This window comes from Somniosus microcephalus, chromosome 26 (assembly GCF_052327205.1).
Source record: "Somniosus microcephalus isolate GS21.2 chromosome 26, FLI_Smic_1.0, whole genome shotgun sequence".
NCBI lineage: Eukaryota > Metazoa > Chordata > Chondrichthyes > Squaliformes > Somniosidae > Somniosus > Somniosus microcephalus.
Genome location: NC_141012.1, coordinates 14418771 through 14439945, shown reverse-complemented (window position 1 = coordinate 14439945; position 21175 = coordinate 14418771). Strand labels below are relative to the sequence as shown.

General features: G+C 45.0%; 1 protein-coding gene across 1 annotated transcript in view; it reads left to right on the top strand.

The window, feature by feature from the left end:
• The window catches only part of LOC147100311 (proprotein convertase subtilisin/kexin type 7-like), a 262793-nt gene that overhangs the window by 184092 nt on the left and 57526 nt on the right, over positions 1-21175 (top strand). Inside the window, exons 9-11 of the mRNA XM_085967871.1 lie at positions 9200-9367; positions 13884-13991; positions 17249-17351. Coding sequence (XP_085823997.1) covers positions 9200-9367; positions 13884-13991; positions 17249-17351 — 379 coding nt within the window. The remainder of the gene's footprint in view (positions 1-9199; positions 9368-13883; positions 13992-17248; positions 17352-21175) is intronic.

The following is a 21175-nucleotide window of genomic DNA, read 5'->3' as shown; positions in this document are numbered from 1 at the left end:
GACGTCCCAAAGCGCTTTACAGCCAATGAAGTACTTTTTGAAGTGCAGTCACTGTTGTAATGTAGGAAACGCGGCAGCCACTTTGCGCACAGCAAGCTCCCACGAACAGCAATGCGATAATGACCAGATAATGTTTTTGTGATGTTGATTGAGGATTAATATCGGCCAGGACACCGGGGATAACTCCCCTGCTCTTCTTCGAAATAGTGCCGGGGCATCTTTTGCATCCACCTGAGAGAGCAGACGGGGCCTAGATTTAACGTCTCACACGAAAGACGGCGTTCTTTTTCATTTTCTCCCCACGCACCCTTTTTATCCTATTTCCGCTATGCCTCCACCCCCTCCTCCTGACACTTGCTGGGGTGCAGTTCCAATGATGTTGTCAACCATCTGATATAGGGTTGCCAACTCTAGTTGGATGTATTCCTGGAGGTTACATCACATGACTACCCACCTCCAACAGCCGTGCATAGTCAAACAGCCTTTTTTCTCATTTCTAATATTTCTATGACTAATAAATGAAAGTATTCAAAGAAAATGGGAATAAAAAACGCTTTTTAAGTGTTTTTCAAGGTTTGTGAACATGTGTCCCTTGTGTTTCTAAGATTAACACACTAGTACTTTAAGGATGGGTTTCCGATGGGTCCTGATAACAGCACCCTGGAGCAAAGCTGAGTGAAATTCCTGATTTACCGATCTGTGTATGAAATCTTTTACATTTAGTTTTGTTTTGCAATTACTGCCTAAACTTCTGTCATAAAATGGGATGTTAGTGCAGATTATGTACAATAAGGTCAATTCTACGCTTTTTATTAAGGCACCTAAACGAAGGGGCCAAGGCCTATGGTACAGGACACTACCCAGGTAACGGAGAGTAAGTGAGATGGGCTAAATCCAGAAGTAGGAGTTAAATGATGTCACATCTGGGTTTTGATAGCCTGTATATTGCAGGAGTAACAGAAGACCAAGAGATAATGGGGGAAGAATTAGTTGGAGTCGGAGACAATGATGGGTTTTGATTTCAACACAGAATGTGGAGAAACGCAATTTCTGAAGCCAGACATATTTGAGACAAGAATGCCAACATATGTCCACTACTCAAACACATTAACAGCAAGATCCAAGAGTAGTACAGAGAGAGGAGTGGGAGCATACTGCCTGCCAACCCTCTGGCCAGATAGTGGTGCAAGGAGGCTTGAAGTCTGGGTGAAAATGTTCATTCAGCATTAAAAAATGAGCTGCAAGTGAAATGATGCATCGTGAAAGGATCGAGTGTAGCAGGATCTTAACGTCAACAAACTGCCCTCCATCATAAAACTAACATCTCAGCCAATAATTGGTTATTTCTCAACTGGATAATGGGACATAAATTGTTTGAGATTGATTCTTTGTGCTGCCATCATAAATTATCCCTGCACCATCTTGGATGCTGATTGGCAGATCTCATGAAGTATTAATGCTGGAGTTAATGGCCTCTCTTAACGTTGTCAAAGAGCACACGCAGTGTTCAATACTTTAAATGTGATTAGTTACTCATCAAGGGAGAGCCTTCCTAGTCATTGTTTTTAACAGGCATTTGGGAGCATTCTCCATTACTGAGACAGGAAACCAATGTGGAAAAATCATTGGCAGGAACAGACGAATGGTGTCACTCAATCCACGATACGCAATGGGTGTGATGTCCATTCAGTGCCAGCAGAAATGTCTAGTCCAAAGGGTGGAAACCGGATGGCAGGCTGTGGGAGTTGGCTTTCATTGTTGCTCGCACTTCAGAAGCACCATTTTGTTTTGTGTCTCGCGTCCCTAACTTGAGAGTTTGCGTTTATATATTTTAGGTTTTTTTTTGTCCATCTTTAAAGTGAGCTGATGTTCTGTACAGATGGTATTGTGTTGACCATCTTGCTCTCCCAACGCTTTGTGTTTGAACACTGCAGGAAACTAGGTAGCTGGTGATCCCAGGTGCTAATCAAATTATTTTAAGGTCATTAAAACTTGGCTGAAGGATTGCACAGAGCTGAGGAGCTGATAACTATTTTATGGTCAGTTACATCATGAGCGAATGTCACCGGCTCGTAATGTAAAATGCCTGGTCTTCACATCTGGATTGTAATTCAAACAGGATTCTGTCATGGTGCAATAACATTACTGGCTCACATAGTTGGCAAAGTCACAAATTTGGAAAGTGCAGGTTTAACCCTGTCCCATGTCCATCGTCTTTTGAGGCTTTAGTAGACTTTAAACAGCCCCCCAAAAAAGTGGTATTGATGAAAAGAGCTTAGAAGATCTGAAACTGAGGGGACTTCTTTAGGAAATGGTGGTAGTGGGAGTTGGATAGTGAATCTCATGTTGCATGTTGAATGTTTGCCAATGCGGCACAGTTCATTCCATTGTCCCGGTTTCATATAAGAACATAAAAGTCTAGAACGAGTTTACCCACTGACGATTGACCCTCTGCTACTCTAACACTCCCAGCCTTTACTTCAAGAAGGTCCTCCCTTAAACATCGTCGCTTCAGGCTGTCAGAAGTCCTCTTAGCCCACCCCCCTTACACTTGGAATTATTCCCAATGCTTGACTATCCTTTATGTAGTTTGGTGACCAGAACACTGCACACCACTCCAGGTGTGGTCTAACCAGTGCATTGTACGCCCTCAGCATAACCTCTGTAGACATTGTTCTGGATATACCCCAGCATTTTGTTAGTATTTTCCTCACCACGTTGTTGAATTATTAGCAGTGACATTGGCACATGATTGGCGCTTCAGTGATTCCCAGTTGGACTTTTTTTTTTCATTTTGCCATAGGCATTTTACTTATAATCTTCTTGCATAGAATGTACAGCACAGAAACAGGCCATTCGACCCAACTGTCCATGCCAGTGTTTATGCTCCACACGAGCCTCCTCCCACCCCTCTTCCTCTAACTCCATCAGCAGAACAATCTATCCCTTTATCCCTCATGTGTTTATTCAGTTTCCCCTTAAATGCATCTATGCTATTTGTCTCAACCACTCCCTGTGGTAGCGAGTTCCACATTCTAACCACTCTCTGGGTAAAGAAGTTTCTCCTGAATTCCCTATTGAATTTACAGGAAACTTTCGTTTAACCGGATGTCCGGAAAGCTCTATCTACCAGCAAAATTCAGGAGCCGTTTCCTATAAGTTTTTTTACTTCTCGTTGCTTTTTTTTCCCCAGTCAGGCTCTGCAAGGTCTAGCTGAAGCTGTTGCTTAGCTACAGAGATGCTTTTAAGCTGCGGCCAACTGTTTTGAAGCTGTTGCTAAGCAACAGGGTTTGTTGATTCACATGGAGCTCAAAAGCTCCGTATGTTTTAACATTAGCGCTGGTTTCTGCGGCAGTTTTGATGGTACGGCACCAGCTCGGTCCCGTCAGTGCCGGACAACATATAAGATTGTGAAGGGGTTGGATCGGGTGGATGCGGGGAGGATGGTCCCGATGATGGGTGAAACTAGAACTAGGGGGCATAGTCTTCGAATAAGGGGCTGCTCTTTCAAAACTGAGATGAGGAGGAACTACTTCACTCAGAGTGGTGGTAGGTCCATGGAATATGCTGCCCCAAAAAGCTGTAGAAGCTACATCATTACATAAATTTAAAACAGAAATAGACAGTTTCCTAGAAATAAAGGGTTATGGGGAACGGGCAGGAATTTGGACATGAGTCTAGGTTCGGATCGGTCATGGCCCTGTGGGTAGCGGAGCGGGCCCAGGGGCCGTGTAGCCTGATCCTGCTCCTATTTTGTGTGTCTAATTCTGTTAGATTCAGGAGATGGTTCAGTGATAGTAGATTGGCGGTTAGGATCAGATCAGCCATGATCTTGTTGAATGGCGGAGCAGGCTCGAGGGGCCGATTGGCCTACTCCTGCTCCTATTTCTTATGTTCTTATACCAGAAAGTTTCCTGTATTAGTGACTATCTTATATTTATGGACCCTAGTTGTGTTCTCTCCCACAAGTGGAAACATTTTCTCTCGCTCTACCCTATCAACCCTTTCATAATCTTAAAGACCTCCATCAGGCCACCCCTCCGCCTTCTCTTTTCAAGAGAAAAGAGCCCCAGCCTGTTCACTCTTTCCTGATGGGTAAGCCTCTCAGTTCTGATATAATCCTTGTAAATCTTTTTTGCACCTTCTCCAGTGTCGCTATAACCTTTTTATAATATGGAGACCAGAACTGTGCGCAGTGCTCCAAGTGTTGTCTAACCAAGGTTCTATACAAGTTTAACGTGACTTCTCTCATTTTTAATTCTATCCCTCTAGTGCCTAACCCTAATGCAGTGTTTGCTTTTTTAATGGCCTACTTTTAGTGATTTGTTTATCTGTATCCCTAGATCCCTTTTCTCCTCTACCCCATTTAGACTCTTATTTTCCAAGGAGTATGTGGCCTCCTTATTCTTCCTACCTTCTTCTCCAGTTTCAGCTCATTTCCCTCACCAGCCTACCCATCCCATCCTGTCCCCTGCCAGTGCTGCTCTTTGACTGTCACTAGGAGATGCTCATTAATGCCTCGGACTCACCCCACTCCGATTTTAACCTAGCCCTGCTCAGTACTCCTCTACCTCACCCCGCCTCCCCCATACACACACTGCACTCCGCAACCACAGTCCATCAGGGATGAGCTTCCCACATAAGGAATGGTGTGTGCAAACCTACTTCATATCACTCCATGGCCCAGCACATTAACACACAAACCCAGTAAGCAATCATGTAAGATTTTTCATTAAAACAAAACTTAATGCTTTTAAAAAAATAAAAAATAAAAATCCGGGTACTTACCCCTCTGCTTTAGTTTTGGCAAATCTGTAAACACATTTACAAACTATGGCATCATGGAGAGAACAACAAGAGGTACAGTAGCATAGTGGTTATGTTACTGGACTAGTAATCCAGAGGCCTGGACTAATGATCCAGAGACGTGAGTTCAAATCTCACCACGGCAGCTGGGGAATTAAAATTCAGTTAATTAAATGGAATAAAAAGCGAGTATCAGTGATGACCATGAAACTACCGGATTGTCATAAAAACCCATCTGGTTCACTAATGTCCTTTAGGGAAAGAAATCTGCCGTCCTTACCCGGTCTGGCCTATACGTGACTCCAGACCCACAGCAATGTGGTTGACTCTTAACTGCCCTCTGACATGCCACTTCTTGAGGGCAGTTAGGGACAGGCAATAAATGCTGGCCTTGCCGGCGATATCCACATCCCGTGAATTAATTTTTAAAAATTCCCAGAAAAACTGATCAGTTCTATGTCGTGCCTTTTGTGTTGTTACAGGAAACTTTCAATTAACCGGCACCTAAATAACCGGAAATGTCGGTTAACCGGCAAAATTCAGGAGTAGGTTCAGGTAGCTTTTATTTTTTTTACTTCATTTGTTGCTGTGCAAGGGTGTGGCTGCAGCTGTTGCTAAGCTATGGAGACGCTTGGAACTTGTGCCCATTGTTCTGAAGCTGTTGCAGGGTTTGTTGCTTTTTACTATAGCGTTCGGTTATCCGGAATTTTTGATGAACCGGCACCACGTCGATCCCGTCCGTGCCGGATAAAAAAAAGTTTCCTGTAATATCACTTTGAACTCTATTTGCTTGTCATTTTAGAATACAGATTGAGCCAGTGGAATAAAAATAATGTTGCAGGGAAGCTAAAGATTGGAGCCTTGTTGCAGGTCCTTCATGTTAATGCAATAATGGGTGATTTTACTTCTCCATGTAATACAGCCCCGGGGAGTCATAGAACTCAGTCCATTACTATAAGAGAGATCACATTACCAGAAGAGCCAATATAGAGTTTCATAAACAGGAAAGCAGTTCTAGCTAAAAATCTTATCACAGTGACAGTTGGTTCCTGTTATTGTGAAGATGTGCTTGAAATTTAGGCTTGATATTTGAGTTGCGATTTATTTGTAATTCCTGTGGAAAATGCATGTTATGATGTATTAGACATGTATTTTCTAACTTGAGTGCTGGAAAATTCTAGTTTATCAATTGCACAGTTGGCGCAGGCTAAGATTCCACTTTAAGAAAACAGCTGGTTCCCAATAATTGTCAGTGCTTTTGGTATGAGAATTCCAAGGCTGAATTTTCTCTGGATGGGATACGGTCAATCTTGGGGAATTTCTACCATATATATTTAGAACTTGAGGTAGACAATGGGAATTGAAAATGGGTTTCAGGGAAGAGTCTGCTGGGCAGTGACCAATACACGAAACTATCCCAATCACTCCACGTTTCCAGTCAGAGTTGGCTAGCTCCCTTTGTTGGTGGCCGCTGCCTGTAATCAGAAATTAGTTCGGTCAAAGCTTGGTTGATGGCTGGGCTGGCTCCCCTCAAAATAGTAAATTTTAACCAGCACCTAAATAACCGGAAATCTCTGTTAACTGGCAAAATTCAGGAGTAGGTTCAGGTAAGTTTTACTTCATATTAGTGGCAGTTCCTGGATCTGTGGCTGTGTAACTGGGGTTCCTGCACTTGTTGCTAAGCAACAGGGATGCTTGATCTGTGGCCGGAGTTCCTGCACATGTTGCTAAGCAACAGGGAAGCCTGGATTTGTTGCTGTGTACGGAGCTCTCGTACCTTTTAACTATACCTCTCTGTAATCCGGACTTTTTGATAAACCGGCACCATGACGGTCCCGTTGGTGCCGGATAATGGAGAGTTTCCTGTATATGCATGGTGGAGGGAAGAGACAAATTCATCATCTCCGATGGCTGACTCATCCAGAGATATACTTGGAAGGAAGATAGGTAATATCTCAACATTCGCACCCATGATATGAAAAACTTCTTTTGGCATAAAAACACCGTGTCAACGACTAAACTTTGGCTCAATTCCCTTCCGAGTCGGTCAGCTGGACTCTAGGCCAGCAAAGTAATCATGTCCTCCAAATAGGACATTGCGTGGGAAGTCCACGGAAGTCTGTTTCATCCCAAAAGATCTGGCAAGCAATATGTTCTGAAAACATAATGTGCAATCCCATTGGCCTACAGTGCACTATACACAACGGGTGTGTGCTGTGGTACCCTATTACAGGCATGGCACACTATATTCACCAAGGACCCTCGTTCCCTACAGACCATATTGTGACCTTATACACGATATCTGGTTGCCCAGAGTTGAATATATAATGCCCTTATTAGTGCCATTTGCTCACTGGAAATGACACAAGCTTTCCTAGTCCGTGAATAACTGAAAAATAATTATTGTCAAACTTTGTGACTCGATCTACGAATCGGCTTTATTACCAGATAAAAAGTGAAACAGTAGCAAAAGATCAACACAGCAGATTCCACTAGATTATAACAATTAACTTGCAACTCTGCGGTCCAAAAATAAGAAGACACAATGCTTCACTTACGCTCCTAATAATACTGAACTTGTAACCGTGTGTGTAACACGCAACTTTTGTAGGCACAGTTGGCATAGTGGTTAGCACTGTGGCATAGTGGTTAGCACTGTTGCCTCACAGCGCCAGAGACCCGGGTTCGAATCCGGCCTCGGGTGACTGTCTGTGTGGAGTTTGCACATTCTCCCCGTGTTTGCGTGGGTTTTCTCCGGGTGCTCCGGTTTCCTCCCACAGTCCAAAGATGTGCAGGTTAGGTTGATTGGCTATGATAAATTGACCCTTAGTGTTAGGGGGATTAAACACGTGGGGTTACAAGGATAGGGTGGGATATGTGTTGGTGTAGGGGCTACGGGGATCGGGTGGAATATGTGTCGGTGCAGGCTCGATGGGCCGAAATGGCCTCTATCTGCACTGTGGGGTTTCTGTGATTCTGTGATTCTGAGTTGAGCCCAACTTGCAGAGCCTTCACCTGTTCACTTCTACATTGATAGAACAGGAAGAGCTAGTGAGCAGAGATCCCCTTTGGAGTTATTACTCTTCTGCCCCTTTGATCTCAGAAACATAGAAGATAGGAGCAGGAGTAGGCCATTCGGCCCCTCGAGCCTGCTCCGCCATTTAATGAGATCCTGGCTGATCATCCAAATTCAGTACCCTGTCCCGGCCTTCTCCCCATATCCCTTGATCCCTTTAGCCTTAAGAAATATATCCAACTCCTTCTTGAATATATTTAATGAACTAGCCTCAACTGCCTTCTGTGGCAGAGAATTCCACAGGTTCACCACTCTCTGGGTGAAGAAATTCCTCCTCATTTCAGTCCTAAATGGCTTACCCCTTATCCTTAGACTGTGACCCCCTGGTTCTGGACTCCCCGGCCATCGGAAACATCCTTCCTGCATCTAGTCTGTCCAGGCCTGACAGAATTTTATAGGTTTCGATGAGATCCCCTCTCAATCTTCTAAACTCCAGTGAGTATAAGCCCAATCGACACAATCTCTCCTCATACATCATTCCTGCCATCCCAGGTATCAGCCTGGTGAATCTTCGCTGCGCTCCTTCCATGGCGTGATCGATAGATTATCATAGACAGTTGAATCAAGCTATCAAGTTCAAGTGATGGTGTGTATTCAACATGAGTTTATAATTTCTGGAGTCTGATTAATGTTAATTGGCACATGGATTCAGGCTTTTTAATTGAACCCACAACCTTCCGAATCAGAGCTGACGCCTGTGTCCTCAAATGGATAGGCAAAGTGGTGATAGACCACCCCAACATTAGCAACGTTAAATTGAGGTCCTATCTTCCTGGATGTGGATATTAAATAGTCCTTGTCACTATTCAGAGAAGAGCAGGAAATTGTCCCAAGTGCTCTGGTCACGAGGCTAACATTCTTCCTTCAACCAATGCTACCATTAATCGATGATTCATCTCGTTGCTATTTGTGGCACAAAATGGCTTCTGCATTTAGTCGCTTAATAGCTGTCACTGCAGTTCAAAAGTGAAGTGCTCTGAGACACTACAATGAGGTGATAAGTAAATGCAAGAGTTTCTTTGAGTTGAGACTGGGATTCAAACTGCAGAGGCCTGTAAGACCATTAGCTGACAACTACTGGGCCAATTATTCTTTAACTCCTTTCACTTTCTTCTGAGTGAATTGCAGTCAGCAATGTCCAGATTTCTGTTTGTCTGAACTAACTTGGCAAGTCCAGTTTGCTGTGTGTACCATGATAAATGGCAGTGTGCGCTACATCATGCATCATGATCTCCCAGTTCAAGCTGACCCAAGTCTCCCCCAGATGCACGGTTAGTTAACCCTTCCTTGCCTGCTTTTGTTGTTCTAACTATTCAGGTGACCTCTGACTGGGATATGCAGGAGGGGACCGGCTGCACGGAGGGGCACACGGGGACCTCGGCTGCCGCGCCACTTGCTGCAGGGATGGTTGCGCTGATGCTTCAGGTTCGCCCGTGCCTGACGTGGAGGGACGTTCAACACATCATCGTCTTCACATCTACACTGGTAAGAACAGAGCAAAGCTGACAAATTGTCATCTTTACATAGTTTTACCTACCGCCCAGAAACAGGCCATTCGGCCCAACGTGTCCATGCCGCTGTTTATGCTCCACACGAGCCTCCTCCCACCATCTAACTCTATCAACATACCCTTCGATTCCTTTCTCCCTCTTGTGCTTATCTAGATTCCCCTTAAGTGCATCTATGCTAGTCGCCACAGCTACTCCTTGTGGTAGAGAGTTCCTCATTCTAACCACTCTCTGGGTAAAGAAGTTTCTCCTGAATTCCCGATTGGATTTATTAATGACTATCTTATATTTATGGCCCTTAGTTCTGGTCTCACCCACAAGTGGAAACATCTTCTCTACTTCGTCCCTGACATGAATCAGTCATTCATGAAAGAAAGACTTATGAAATAATGCTGAGCGGCCTGCGGGTGGCGCTGTCCAGGGAGAGTATAAATACTCGGGCACGGGCCCAGCTTGCGCAGGGACATTCTTAACAGGAACTAGTGAAGGACACAACTAGACCTCCATGTTGCAAAACAGTTGATTAAAGCTTTGTTTAACACTTAGACCAAGTGCCTGGTAGTTTTCTTAAGTCAGACCCTATCAAACCTTTTCATAACCTTAAAGACCTCGATCAGGTCACCCCTCAGTCTTTTTTTTTTCTTTAGAGAATAGAGCCCCAGCCTGTTCAATCTTTCCTGATAGGTAGAACCTCTCAGTTCTGAGACCATCCTAGTAAATCTTCTTTGCACCTTGTAAACAACTTATAAACATCCATGCTCTGTTCTGCCTTAGTTTAAAAACAAAGCCCTATTGTTTTCTGTCCCTGCCTCGTGAGGCCTGGTTGAAGCCTGTCAGTGTTAAACGAAAAAGAAAGACTTGCATTTATAAAGCGCCTTTCACAACCGCCAGACGTCCCAAAGCATTTCACCGAGTGAAAAGGCCTAGGATCAACAGGTAAGTGAGTCATACAGTATATAACTGAGCCATGCAGACCAGAAGGGCCCAGGTGTGGTCGCTGGCCTGTGCTGAGGTAGCGGAGATCAGCTGGGGCAGCACTTGAAGCCTCCGCGCTCCTTGGGCATCAGCCGCAACACAGCGGGTGGTTACGCTCTCGACTCTGAGTGAGAAGGTTGTGGGTCATAGAAACATAGAAGATAGGAGCAGGAGTAGGCCATTCTGCCCCTCGAGCCTGCTCCGCCATTTAATGAAATCATGGCTGATCATCCAAATTCAGTACCCTGCCCTGCTTTCTCACCATATCCCTTGATCCCTCTAGCTTTAAGAAATATATCTAACTCCTTCTTGAATATATTTAATGAATTGGCCTCCACTGCCTTCTGTGGTAGAGAATTCCACAGGTTCACCACTCTCTGGGTGAAGAAATTCCTCCTCATCTCTGTCCTAAATGGCTTACCCCTTATCCTTAGACTGTGACCCCTGGTTCTGGACTCCCCTGCCATCGGGAACATCCTTCCTGCATCTAGTCTGTCTAGTCCTGTTAGAATTTTCTAAGTTTCAATGAGATCCCCTCTCATTCTTCTAAACTCCAGCGAATATAAGCCCAATGGACCCAATCTCTCTTCATACGTCATTCCTGCCATCCCAGGTATCAGTCTGGTGAATCTTCGCTGCACTCCCTCCATGGCAAGAACATCCTTCCTTCCTCAGTCCCACTCCAGAGGTCACAGGCTCGCAGTCTGATGTTGATTTTTTTTTTTTTTTTTTTTTTAAGAGGCTCGGTGTTGTGTTCCACCCCGTTTATATCATGGATTCCACAGCACTGTTACACAGGATGCAGTTAATAAGCACTTAGAATGGACTAGGCTAAACAGAGACAGTCAGTACGGATTTATAATGCGATAGCTCAGTCCTGATAAAGGGTCTTCGACCCAATACGTTGACTCTGTTTCTCTCTCCACGGATGTTGCCTGGCCTGCTGAGCTTTTCCAGTGTTTTCTGTTGTTATTTCGGATTTATAATGGGCAGGTTGTGCTTCACTAATATAACTGAAATTTCAGGAAATCATAGAATGTACAGGTGAAGGCAATAGGGATTTTTCAGTAAGCATTTGATAAGATGCCACAGAAGAGATTTGTAGTTCTTTTCATTTTTCTCTCTCTCTTTCCGGCCACCTCAACATATTTTGATTCTACAAGACTGCATAGCAAGACTGTATTCCTCATTTTCCGCTGTGTATTACATTCTGTCCTTGTCTTTCCACTCCCCGCCCCCCGCAACAGTTTCTGTCACTAAACTCCACATGATGTAACCTTCTACATCCTTTAAACTTGTGATGATTTTTTGTTTTTAATTGTGCCTTGGTTCCTGAATGTGCTTTGGGAATTCCACACAAGCAACATTTACTGGAAATTATAGGTGGAAAATACAAAGGAAACTTGATTTTATGGGAAGTTGTGGCTCATATAAAAATTTGAGGAAATTCCACGGTCTTGCAACTCTCCCTTTCGATTATACCATCAATACAAAAAGTAAAGTTACATCCAGACTGATTGGGTATGGGTCAGTACAAACATTTTCCACATATGTTTTGGACTAGACGTGTCTGATTTAGTACAATTCAATAGAAAGAAAGGCGTTATAGTCATAGAGTCATAACAGCACAGAAGGAGGCCATTCGGCCCATCGAGTCCGTGCCAGCTCTCTGCAGAGCAATCCAGTCAGTCCCATTCCCCCGCTCTATCCCCGTAGCCCTGCAAGTTTATTTCCCTCAAGAGCCTATCCAGTCTCCCCTTGAAAACATTGAGTGTCTCCGCTTCCACCACTTCCGTCGGCAGCGAGTTCCAGGTCATCACCACTCGCTGCGTAAAAAAGTTTTTCTTCACGTCCCCCCCCTGTATCTCTTGGCCAAAACCTTAAATCTGTGTCCCCTAGTCCTTGTACCATCAACTAGTGGGAACAGCCTTTCCCCGTCTAGCCTATCCAAACCCGTGTACACCTCTATCAAATCACCCCTCAACCTCCTTTGCTCTAATGAAAATAAATCCAGCTTCTCAAACCTGTCCTTGTAACTAAGATCCCCCATCCCCGGAACCATTCTGGTAAATCTCCTCTGCACCCTCTCAAGGACCTTCACATCCTTCCTAAAGTGTGCTGACCAGAACTGGACGCAATACTCCAGTTGTGGTGCTTTATAAAGGTTCAGCATAACTTCTCTACTTTTGTACTCAGTACCTCTATTTATGAAGCCCAAGATCCCATATGCTTTGCTAACCACTCTCTCAATATGTCCGGCCACTTTCAGGGACCTATGCACATTAACTCCCAGGTCCCTCTGTCCCTGCACACTCTTTAAAACTGTGCCATTAAGTGTATATTGCCTCTCCCTGTTCCTTCTGCTGAAGTGCATCACCTCACACTTCTCTGTATTAAATTCCATCTGCCACTTGTCTGCCCATTCTGCTAGCCTTTCTATGCCCTGTTGCAGTCGATTGGTATCATCCTCACTGTTTGCCACACCCCCAAGTTTGGTGTCATCGGCAAATTTAGAAATTCTATTCTGTATTCCAATATCCAGGTCATTTTTATATATATCTTTAAAAAAAGCAGTGGCCCCAGCACTGACCCTTGGGGAACACCACTGTCTACCATCCTCCAGTCTGAAAAACAGCCATTTACCACAACTCACTGTTTTCTGTCCTTAAGCCAATTCCTTATCCAAGCTGCCACTGACCCACCTATTCCATGAGCCTCAATTTTGTTAACCAGCCTTCTATTGCATTCCTTTCATCAATCCTCCCTATTACTTCATCAAAAAATTCAAATAGATTAGTCAAACACGATCTGCCTTTTACAGATCCGTGTTGGCTCTCCTTAATTAGCTTAAACCTCTCCAAGTGCCTGTTAATTTTTTTCCTTGGTTTCTAAAAGTTTACCCACCACTGATGTTAAACTGATGTTAAACTGACTGGCCTGTAGTTACTAGGATTGTCCTTGCACCCTTTCTTATTATATAACGCCTTTCACGACCTCAGGACGTCCCAAAGCGCTTTACAGCCAATGAAGTACTTTTTGAAGTGTAGACACTGTTGTAATGTAGCAGCCAATTTACGCACAGCAAGCTCCCACAAACAACAATGACCAGATAAACTGTTTTAGCGACGTTGGTTAAGGGATACATATTGGCCAGACACCGGAGAGAACCTCCCCTGCAATTCTTGCGTTCGACGCTTTGCACCCAACTGAGAGGGCAGACGGGGCCTCGGTTTAACGTCTCATCCGAAAGACGGCACCTCCGACAGTGCCGCACTCCCTCAGCACTGGCACTGGAGTGGCAGCCTAGGTTCTGTGGGTACTTGAACCCACAACCTTCTGACTCCGAGGCAAGAGGGCTCCCCACTGAGCCGTGGCTAACCACCTATAATGGGATTGGACATTGTAAACGTGGAGGGTGGGACGGGACTGGACAGGGATCGGAGCTGCCGAGGGGGGAAGACGGCTTTAAATCCACTCGTCACAACGCGGCCTTTATGATTCTAATTTTTTTCCTTTAGTTTGATGACCGCATCGCTGGATGGCAAGTGAACGGAGCTGGATTCAGCCATAGTCACCAGCATGGTTTTGGGCTCCTTAATGCCTGGCGGCTGGTTAACGCCGCAAAGGTACGTAGTTATGGTGATTAAAGCAACCCCCAGTAGATGGTGCCAAATGGGCTCAAGGAGGAGAAAAAACAGCCAGTGTTCCCGCTGCTGATCGTCATCCAGTGACTCCTGGTTGACGTAAGCACATCCTGGATTTAATGGCTTTTATCACTGGGTTAATAGTTTTTGCTTCCTCACGCTGCTGTATTCAGTAACGTCTCGGAGCCAGCTTCCTGACGATCTAATCAACGCAAACTGTTCAGACAATATTCCATTAAAAAAAAACATTATTATAAGGCTATTTTTCTTGAGCAGAAGTCCTGAATATGAGACTTCCTGTTTAAACATTGGCGAATCGCGGAGCCTGAGAAAATGCCTCTGTAAAGGAATCTCCCCATTCACTGCCTCTGTTCAAGGTGGCGCTGCTTGTATTTAGCCAGACACTGAAGTGTGTCTGGAGTACAGTGCACAGTTTTGGTCTCCTTTTCAACGGAAGGATAAGGAGTAAGCCATTTAGGACAGAGATGAGGAGGAATTTCTTCACCCAGAGAGTGATGAACCTGTGGAATTCTCTACCACAGAAGGCAGTTGAGGCCAATTCATTAAATATATTCAAGAAGGAGTTGGATATATTTCTTAAGGCTAAAGGGATCAAGGGATATGGGGAGAAAGCAGGGACAGGGTACTGAATTTGGATGATCAGCCATGATCTCATGAAATGGCGGAGTGGGCTCGAGGGGCCGAATGGCCTACTCCTGCTCCTATCTTCTATGTTTCTATACTTGTCTTAGAGGCGGGTCAACGAAGGTTCACTCGATTGATTCCTGGGATCAGTAGGTTGTGCTATGAGGAGAGATTGAGTAGATTGGGCCTATACTTTCTGGAATTTAGAAGAATGAGAGGTGACCGCATTGAAACATATAAGATTCTGAGGGGGATTGACTGGGTAGATGCCGAGAGGTTGTTTCCCCTGGCTGGAGAGTCTAGAACTAGGGGATCATAGTCTCAGGATAAGGGGTCGGCCATTCAGGACTGAGATGAAGGGAAATTTCTTCACTCAGAGGGTTGTGAATCTTTGGAATTCTTTACCCCAGAGGGCTGTGGATGCTGAATCGTTAAGTATATTCAAGACTGAGATCGATAGATTTTTGGACTCGTGGGGAATCAGGGGATATGGGGATGGGGCGGCAAAGTGGAGTTAAGGTAGAAGATCAGCCATGATCTTATTGAATGGCGGAGCAGGCTCGGGGTGCTGTATGGCCGACTCCTGTTCCTAATTCTTATGTCTCTCCTCTTTGCTTTGAGGCTGTAAATTTGTACTTGTACGGAGCTAGGGAGAAGAAGCAAAATGGCAGCCAGCATTCTAGCTGCCTTATCTTCAGTGCCACATTACATAGAATTATGTAGAACTACATTAAATCTACAGCACAGAAACAGGCCATTCAGCCTAACGGGGAAACTAGAAGCAAGAGGCACAATGCAACAGGGGGAATCCAGGAAACTGTAACAAATAGAAGCAGATGAGAAAAAAACACTCTGACAACTGATCTCAGTGATGGTTTGGGATAGAAACATAGAAAAATAGGAGCAGGAGTCGGCCATTCGGCCCTTCGAGCCTGCTCCGCCATTCAATATGATCATGGCTGTTCCTCTATCTCAATACCATATTCCCGCTCTCTTCCCCATACCCCTTGACGCCTTTTGTGTCCAGAAATCTATCTATCTCCTTCTTAAATATATTCAGTGACTTGGCCTCCACAGCCTTCTGTGGTAGAGAATTCCACAGGTTCACCACCCTCTGAGTGAAGAAATTTCTCCTCATCTCAGTCCTAAATGACCTACCCCGTATCCTGAGACTGTGACCCCTCGTTCTAGACCCCCCCCCCCCCCCCAGCCAGGGGAAACATTCTCCCTGCATCCAGTCTGTATAGCCCTGTCAGAATTTTATACGTTTCAATGGAAGGACAGGAACGCGTCCTTCCCTAGTTCGGGGGCATCAAGGTGAATTGTAGCGCTGAATCAAACGTTGAAGAGGACTTGATCAAAACTGGTGACACAGCTTAAAGTAAATTTTTTAACTTTGTTCTCGGGATATGGCTGATAACTGGCAAGGCTGCATTTATTTCCCTGAGAAAGTGGTAGTGAGTGAGTGATTTTATAACTGAGTGGCTAACTAAGGCACTTCAGAGGGTATTAAGAGTCGAGTAATAAGTGTGGGATTGGAAGCTAGACTGGGTAGGTGTCCGAATGACATTAGTGAACCATTTGCAATTCGCAAGCTTTCGTGGTCACCTTTCTTCTGGAGATTTTCCGCAAATTCTCTGATGCAACTTCACAACTTGCTCCGGTGGGATCTGAACTCAGGACCTCCAGGTCCTCCGTCCAGTACCGTACCCACTACACTATCATCCCTGATATCAGCAAGAGGGATTGTCTCGTACTTTCTTCTCGAAACAGTCAGACTGTGCTTGCAGTAGTCATCCTGTTCGTGGTTGGTCAGTGATTCTGTCCGGTGAGCTGTAGTTCGGTGACTATGGGCTGTTTTCCTGATCTGATGCCATTATACAGGAAACTTTGGTTTATCCGGAGGTTGTATGTCCGGAATACTCGATCTAACGGCAAAAATCAGGAGCCGTTTTCTGTAAGTTTTTTTAGATCTCGTTTTTTTTTTCCCAGTCAGCCACTGCAAAGTCTGTAGCTATAGCAACAGCTTCAGCTAGAGACGCCTGCAGCTGCAGCCGACTCTTTAGAAGCTGTTGCTAAGCAACAGTGTTTGTTGTCAGATATGGAGATGAAAACCTCCGTATGCTTCAACATTAACTTTGTATATCCGGCAGTTTTGATAGATCGGCAACACGTCGGTGCCGGATATCACAAAGTTTCCTGTACATGACGGCAATCCCAACTTGAGGCAACACTAAGTTAAATGAGAATGAACTACTGCCTGTGGAAACTCATCTAAGGAGTTGGTGCCTGAAATTCTGATCAGGCTCTGGGTGAAACTGGGGCAGGTTGTCCATGGGAGGATGTGGGGGGTGGGAGGGAGGGGGGGGCACTGGAAATTAAAGTGGAGCATGGGCAATTTACAACTAAATAAATAGAAATAGTGTGTGTGTATATATCACACTCTCTAACCTTTTACAGGATCTGTGTCATTTGGACTGAATTTCCCTCCCTGCAAGTTTTGGTATAATGCTTTCAAGATCTGCTAAACTACAATACAGGTGTATAATAATCTCAACTGGTTGTTTTAAACGTGTGTATATCTTCCATTCCAGGTCTGGGAGTCTGTGCCGTTCCTCAGCTCTTACACCAGCCCTCTTGAGAAAGATGCAAAGCTCATTCCCTTGCACCCCAACAAGCTGGAGATCACATGGAATGGTACGTAGGGAATCTCTGCGGTTAATGGGTAGTTTGAGCGGTAAGAAGTTGAGCACTGTGACCCTGATCAAGGCCACTTAATTTCACCTCTATATTACCGCCCGCCTGCACTGCCACTGAAACCCACGTCCATGCTTTTGTCGCCTCTAGGCTCGATTCCTTCAATGTTCTCCCTGTTGGCCTCCAGCACTCCATAAACTCCAACTTGTTCAGAACGCAACCGCCCACATCCTGTCGAACACTCGATCTTGCGCGCCCATGATCTTGCACGCCCATGATCTTGCACGCCCATGGCGATTATCCCTGCCAGTCTCCACTTGCTTCCACTCCACCACCGCCTCGAATTTCAAATCCTTGCCCTCTTCTTTGAGTCCCTCCGTGACCTGGCTTCACCCTATCTCTGCAATCTTTTCCAGCCTGTACTCTCCGCCCCATATATCAGTCCTCCGACTCTAGCCTTTAATGCATTCCCCCGCCCTCTGTCCACCAATAGTGACAGAGCCTTCAGCCACCTCGGCATTTATTCTCTGTCACTCCCTCTCAAAAGCTCACTGCCTCCCCATTCCTCCCTCAACCTGTTAAAAACCTTCTCTCTTTAATCAAGCTTTCCTCATTTCTTCCTTCCTGGCTTGGTATCCATTTTCATTACACCCATTTGTGAAATGCCTTGGGATGTGTTTACATTAAAGGTGTTATATAACTGCGAGTTCTTATTGCCCCTTTAGTGTGCTATTTTATTTTGCTAGAAATAGATCTTTTTAAATAATTAAGCTGTCAGCCATGGCTCAGGGGGCAGCACCCTCGCCTCTTGAGTCAGAAGGTCGTGGGTTCAAGTCCCCACTCCAGAGACTGGAGCACGTAATCTAGGCTGATGCTCCAGTGCAGTGCTGAGGGAGCGCCGCACTGTCGGAGGTGCCGACTTTTGGATGAGCCATTAAACCGAGGCCCCCGCTCTGTCAGCTGAACGTAAAAGATCCCATAGCACTATTCAAAGAAGAGCAGGGGAGTTATCCTCGGTGTCCTGGCTGATATCAATCCCTCAACCAACATCACTTAAAAAATTTTTTAAAAAACACAGATTATCTGATCATTATCACCTTGGTGTTTGTGGGAGCTTGCTGTGCACAAATTGGCTGCCGTGTTTCTCTACATTACGACAGTGATTACACTTCAAAAGTACTTCATTGGCTGTAAAACGCTTTGGGATGTCCTGAGATTGTGAAAGGCGTGGTAGAAATGTAAGTTCTGTCTTTCCTTAATTTATTTTAAGATGTGCCACCAGTTTTGATCAAGCCCTCTTCAACGTTTGATTCAGCGCTACAATTCACCTTGGTGTCCCCAAACTAGGGACGGAAGCTTTCCTCTCCCTCCCCAAGTCACTGAGACCAGTTGTCAGGTTGACAGCTCTTTCTGGAGCGACTGATTTCTGGGGCGGGGAGAAGAGGCAGAATATCAGGTTCCCCGGCCCTCTTTTGTACCCCACCCCTCCCGAACCAATGTTCCCACTAAGGTGCGCGCGCAGTAATCTGAAAGGTCCCGCGCAGGCTGCTCACCGCTTTTACGTTGTAAATAACTACGCAGGTGCAGAAATTTAAAGGGACCACGCGCTAAAAGAAGCAGGCAGCGCAGAACAAAGCGCCGCTAACACGGAACGTTGTCCTAAACCCGTCTTACAGACTAAACGAGGTCAGTGTGGAAACTCAACGGCAGCCGAGTTGAATTTCAAAATTTTTAACTGGTGTGCATATAAAAAAAAAAACTCCTTTATTAACATCACCTGATGTCTGGGAACACTTCGAACAAATCCTTCCTGCTCCAGTCTGCATCCTTCTTTGGGTAGCTATTGCTGACTAATTTCTTTGGATGAAAGATTGTTTACAGGTATGAATTGTGGATGTCAGTCCATCATTCTGTCATCACTGGGAGCAGCCATCAGCGTTTTTGTAACAGTTTCTAAGGAACGTTGGAAATTGGAGCATATGTTTTCAGTTTTAACATCAGGCACTATTTAGCATCTCTGACATTCTCTCTGTCTGAATCTTTTAATATTTTCGAATGCACAGACTTCTAAACCCAGTAATTATCTTTACAAAGTGGATTTAACAAATAGCAGATGGCATATCTCTCTCTCTCTCTTTCTGTCTGTGTGCGTGTCTCTCTCTCTCTCTCTCTCTCTCTCTCCCTCCCTCCCACCCACACACTTTCCTTTTCTGACACACTCTCTCTCCCACACACTTTCCTTTTCTGACACACTCTCTCTCCCACACATTCTTGTACTTTCTCATTCTGTTTGTGTGTGTCTCTCTCCCCCACTCACTCACTCACTCCCTGTCTCGCTCACCATCTATTGATTTTAAACCCCCCCCCCACCTGACGGGAATGGTGCGTGGGCCGCGCAGTATTAAACCCGCCAGAGAAACAATGGCGGGATGCAGAGGAGAGTAAGTCATATTTTTTATTCTTCGGGGGGGCTTCTTGGGGGTCCGGGAGGAGCAGGAGTGACATCGTTCCCGCTGACCTCGGGTGGAAGGCCAATTTCAATGATTAAAATCCGGCCCAGCAGTTAAAATTGGCTTCGCTTCCTTCTTAACTTCTAGCTGAGCCGTGTGCTCCGGGCCTCCCACACATCAATCCCACCCTCCCATTAAAGTCCCCCTCACAGTCTCTCTCCCACACGCCAATCCCGCCCTCCCATTAGTCTCTCCCACATTCTTCCACGTACTTTCTTATTCTGACATTACAATTCTTATTTCCCACATTAACAACAGCGACTACATTTCAAAAGTACTTCATTGGCTGTAAAGTGCTTTTGGGAAGTCATGAAAGGCGCTATAGAAATGCAAGTCTTTCTTTTGACACACACTCATTCAGGCTTTCACACTCTGCCTCTTTGCAAGCATGCACTCTCTCCAACTCTCTCTCTCTCTGACTCACTCTCTCCATCTGTCTCTCTGAAATTCCCCCCCCCTCTCACACTCACTCTCCTTCATCTCTCTGACTCACTCTATCTCTCTCTAACTCTCTCTCTCCATCTCTCTCTCTCTGACTCACTCTCTCCATCTCTCTCTCTCTTTCTCTCTCTCTCTCTCTCTGACTCTCTCTCCATATCTCTCTGACTCTTTCTATCTCTCTCTGACTCACTATCTCTCTCTTTCTTTGACTCTCACACTATCTATCTCTCTGACTCTCACTCTCTCATCTCTCTCTGACTCTCTCCATCTTTCTGACTCTCCATCTCGCTCTGACTCACTCTCCATCTCTTTCGCTCTGCCTCTCACTCTCTCCATCTCTGACTCACATTCTCGCCCTCACTCTCTCTCACAAAAACCATATTAGATTAGCCTTTGAGAATGTGTTCTTTGTAGCCATCCTTTTTCAGATTCAGTTTTTAATCCCTTTACTGCAGAAGTGAGTAGATTTATTGTAGGTACTTATGTGTACAATTCTCTCAGTAAACTTTCAGTGGCGCGCTTGAAGAGCATTGTAATGTTTTTTCTCATTGTGTTTTAATTTGAATATGTTTGTCTGGATTCACGTGCAAATTAGCTGTCTGACTTAACTAGTGACTGCACTTCAAAAGTAACAAATTAGTTTGATGTTCTGAGGATATGATGAGGCCCTTAATAAATTCTAGTTCGTTCTTCCCTTTTCTGAAACAATTTTTATTTACTCCTAATCATGAGGGATTTTGATAGAGTGGATGGGCAGAAACTGGCAGGAGGGTCGGTAACCAGAGGACACAGACTTAAGATAATTGGCAAAAAATCCAGGGAGGAAATGAGGAGACATCTTTTTTGTTACGCAGCAAATTGTTATGAACTGGA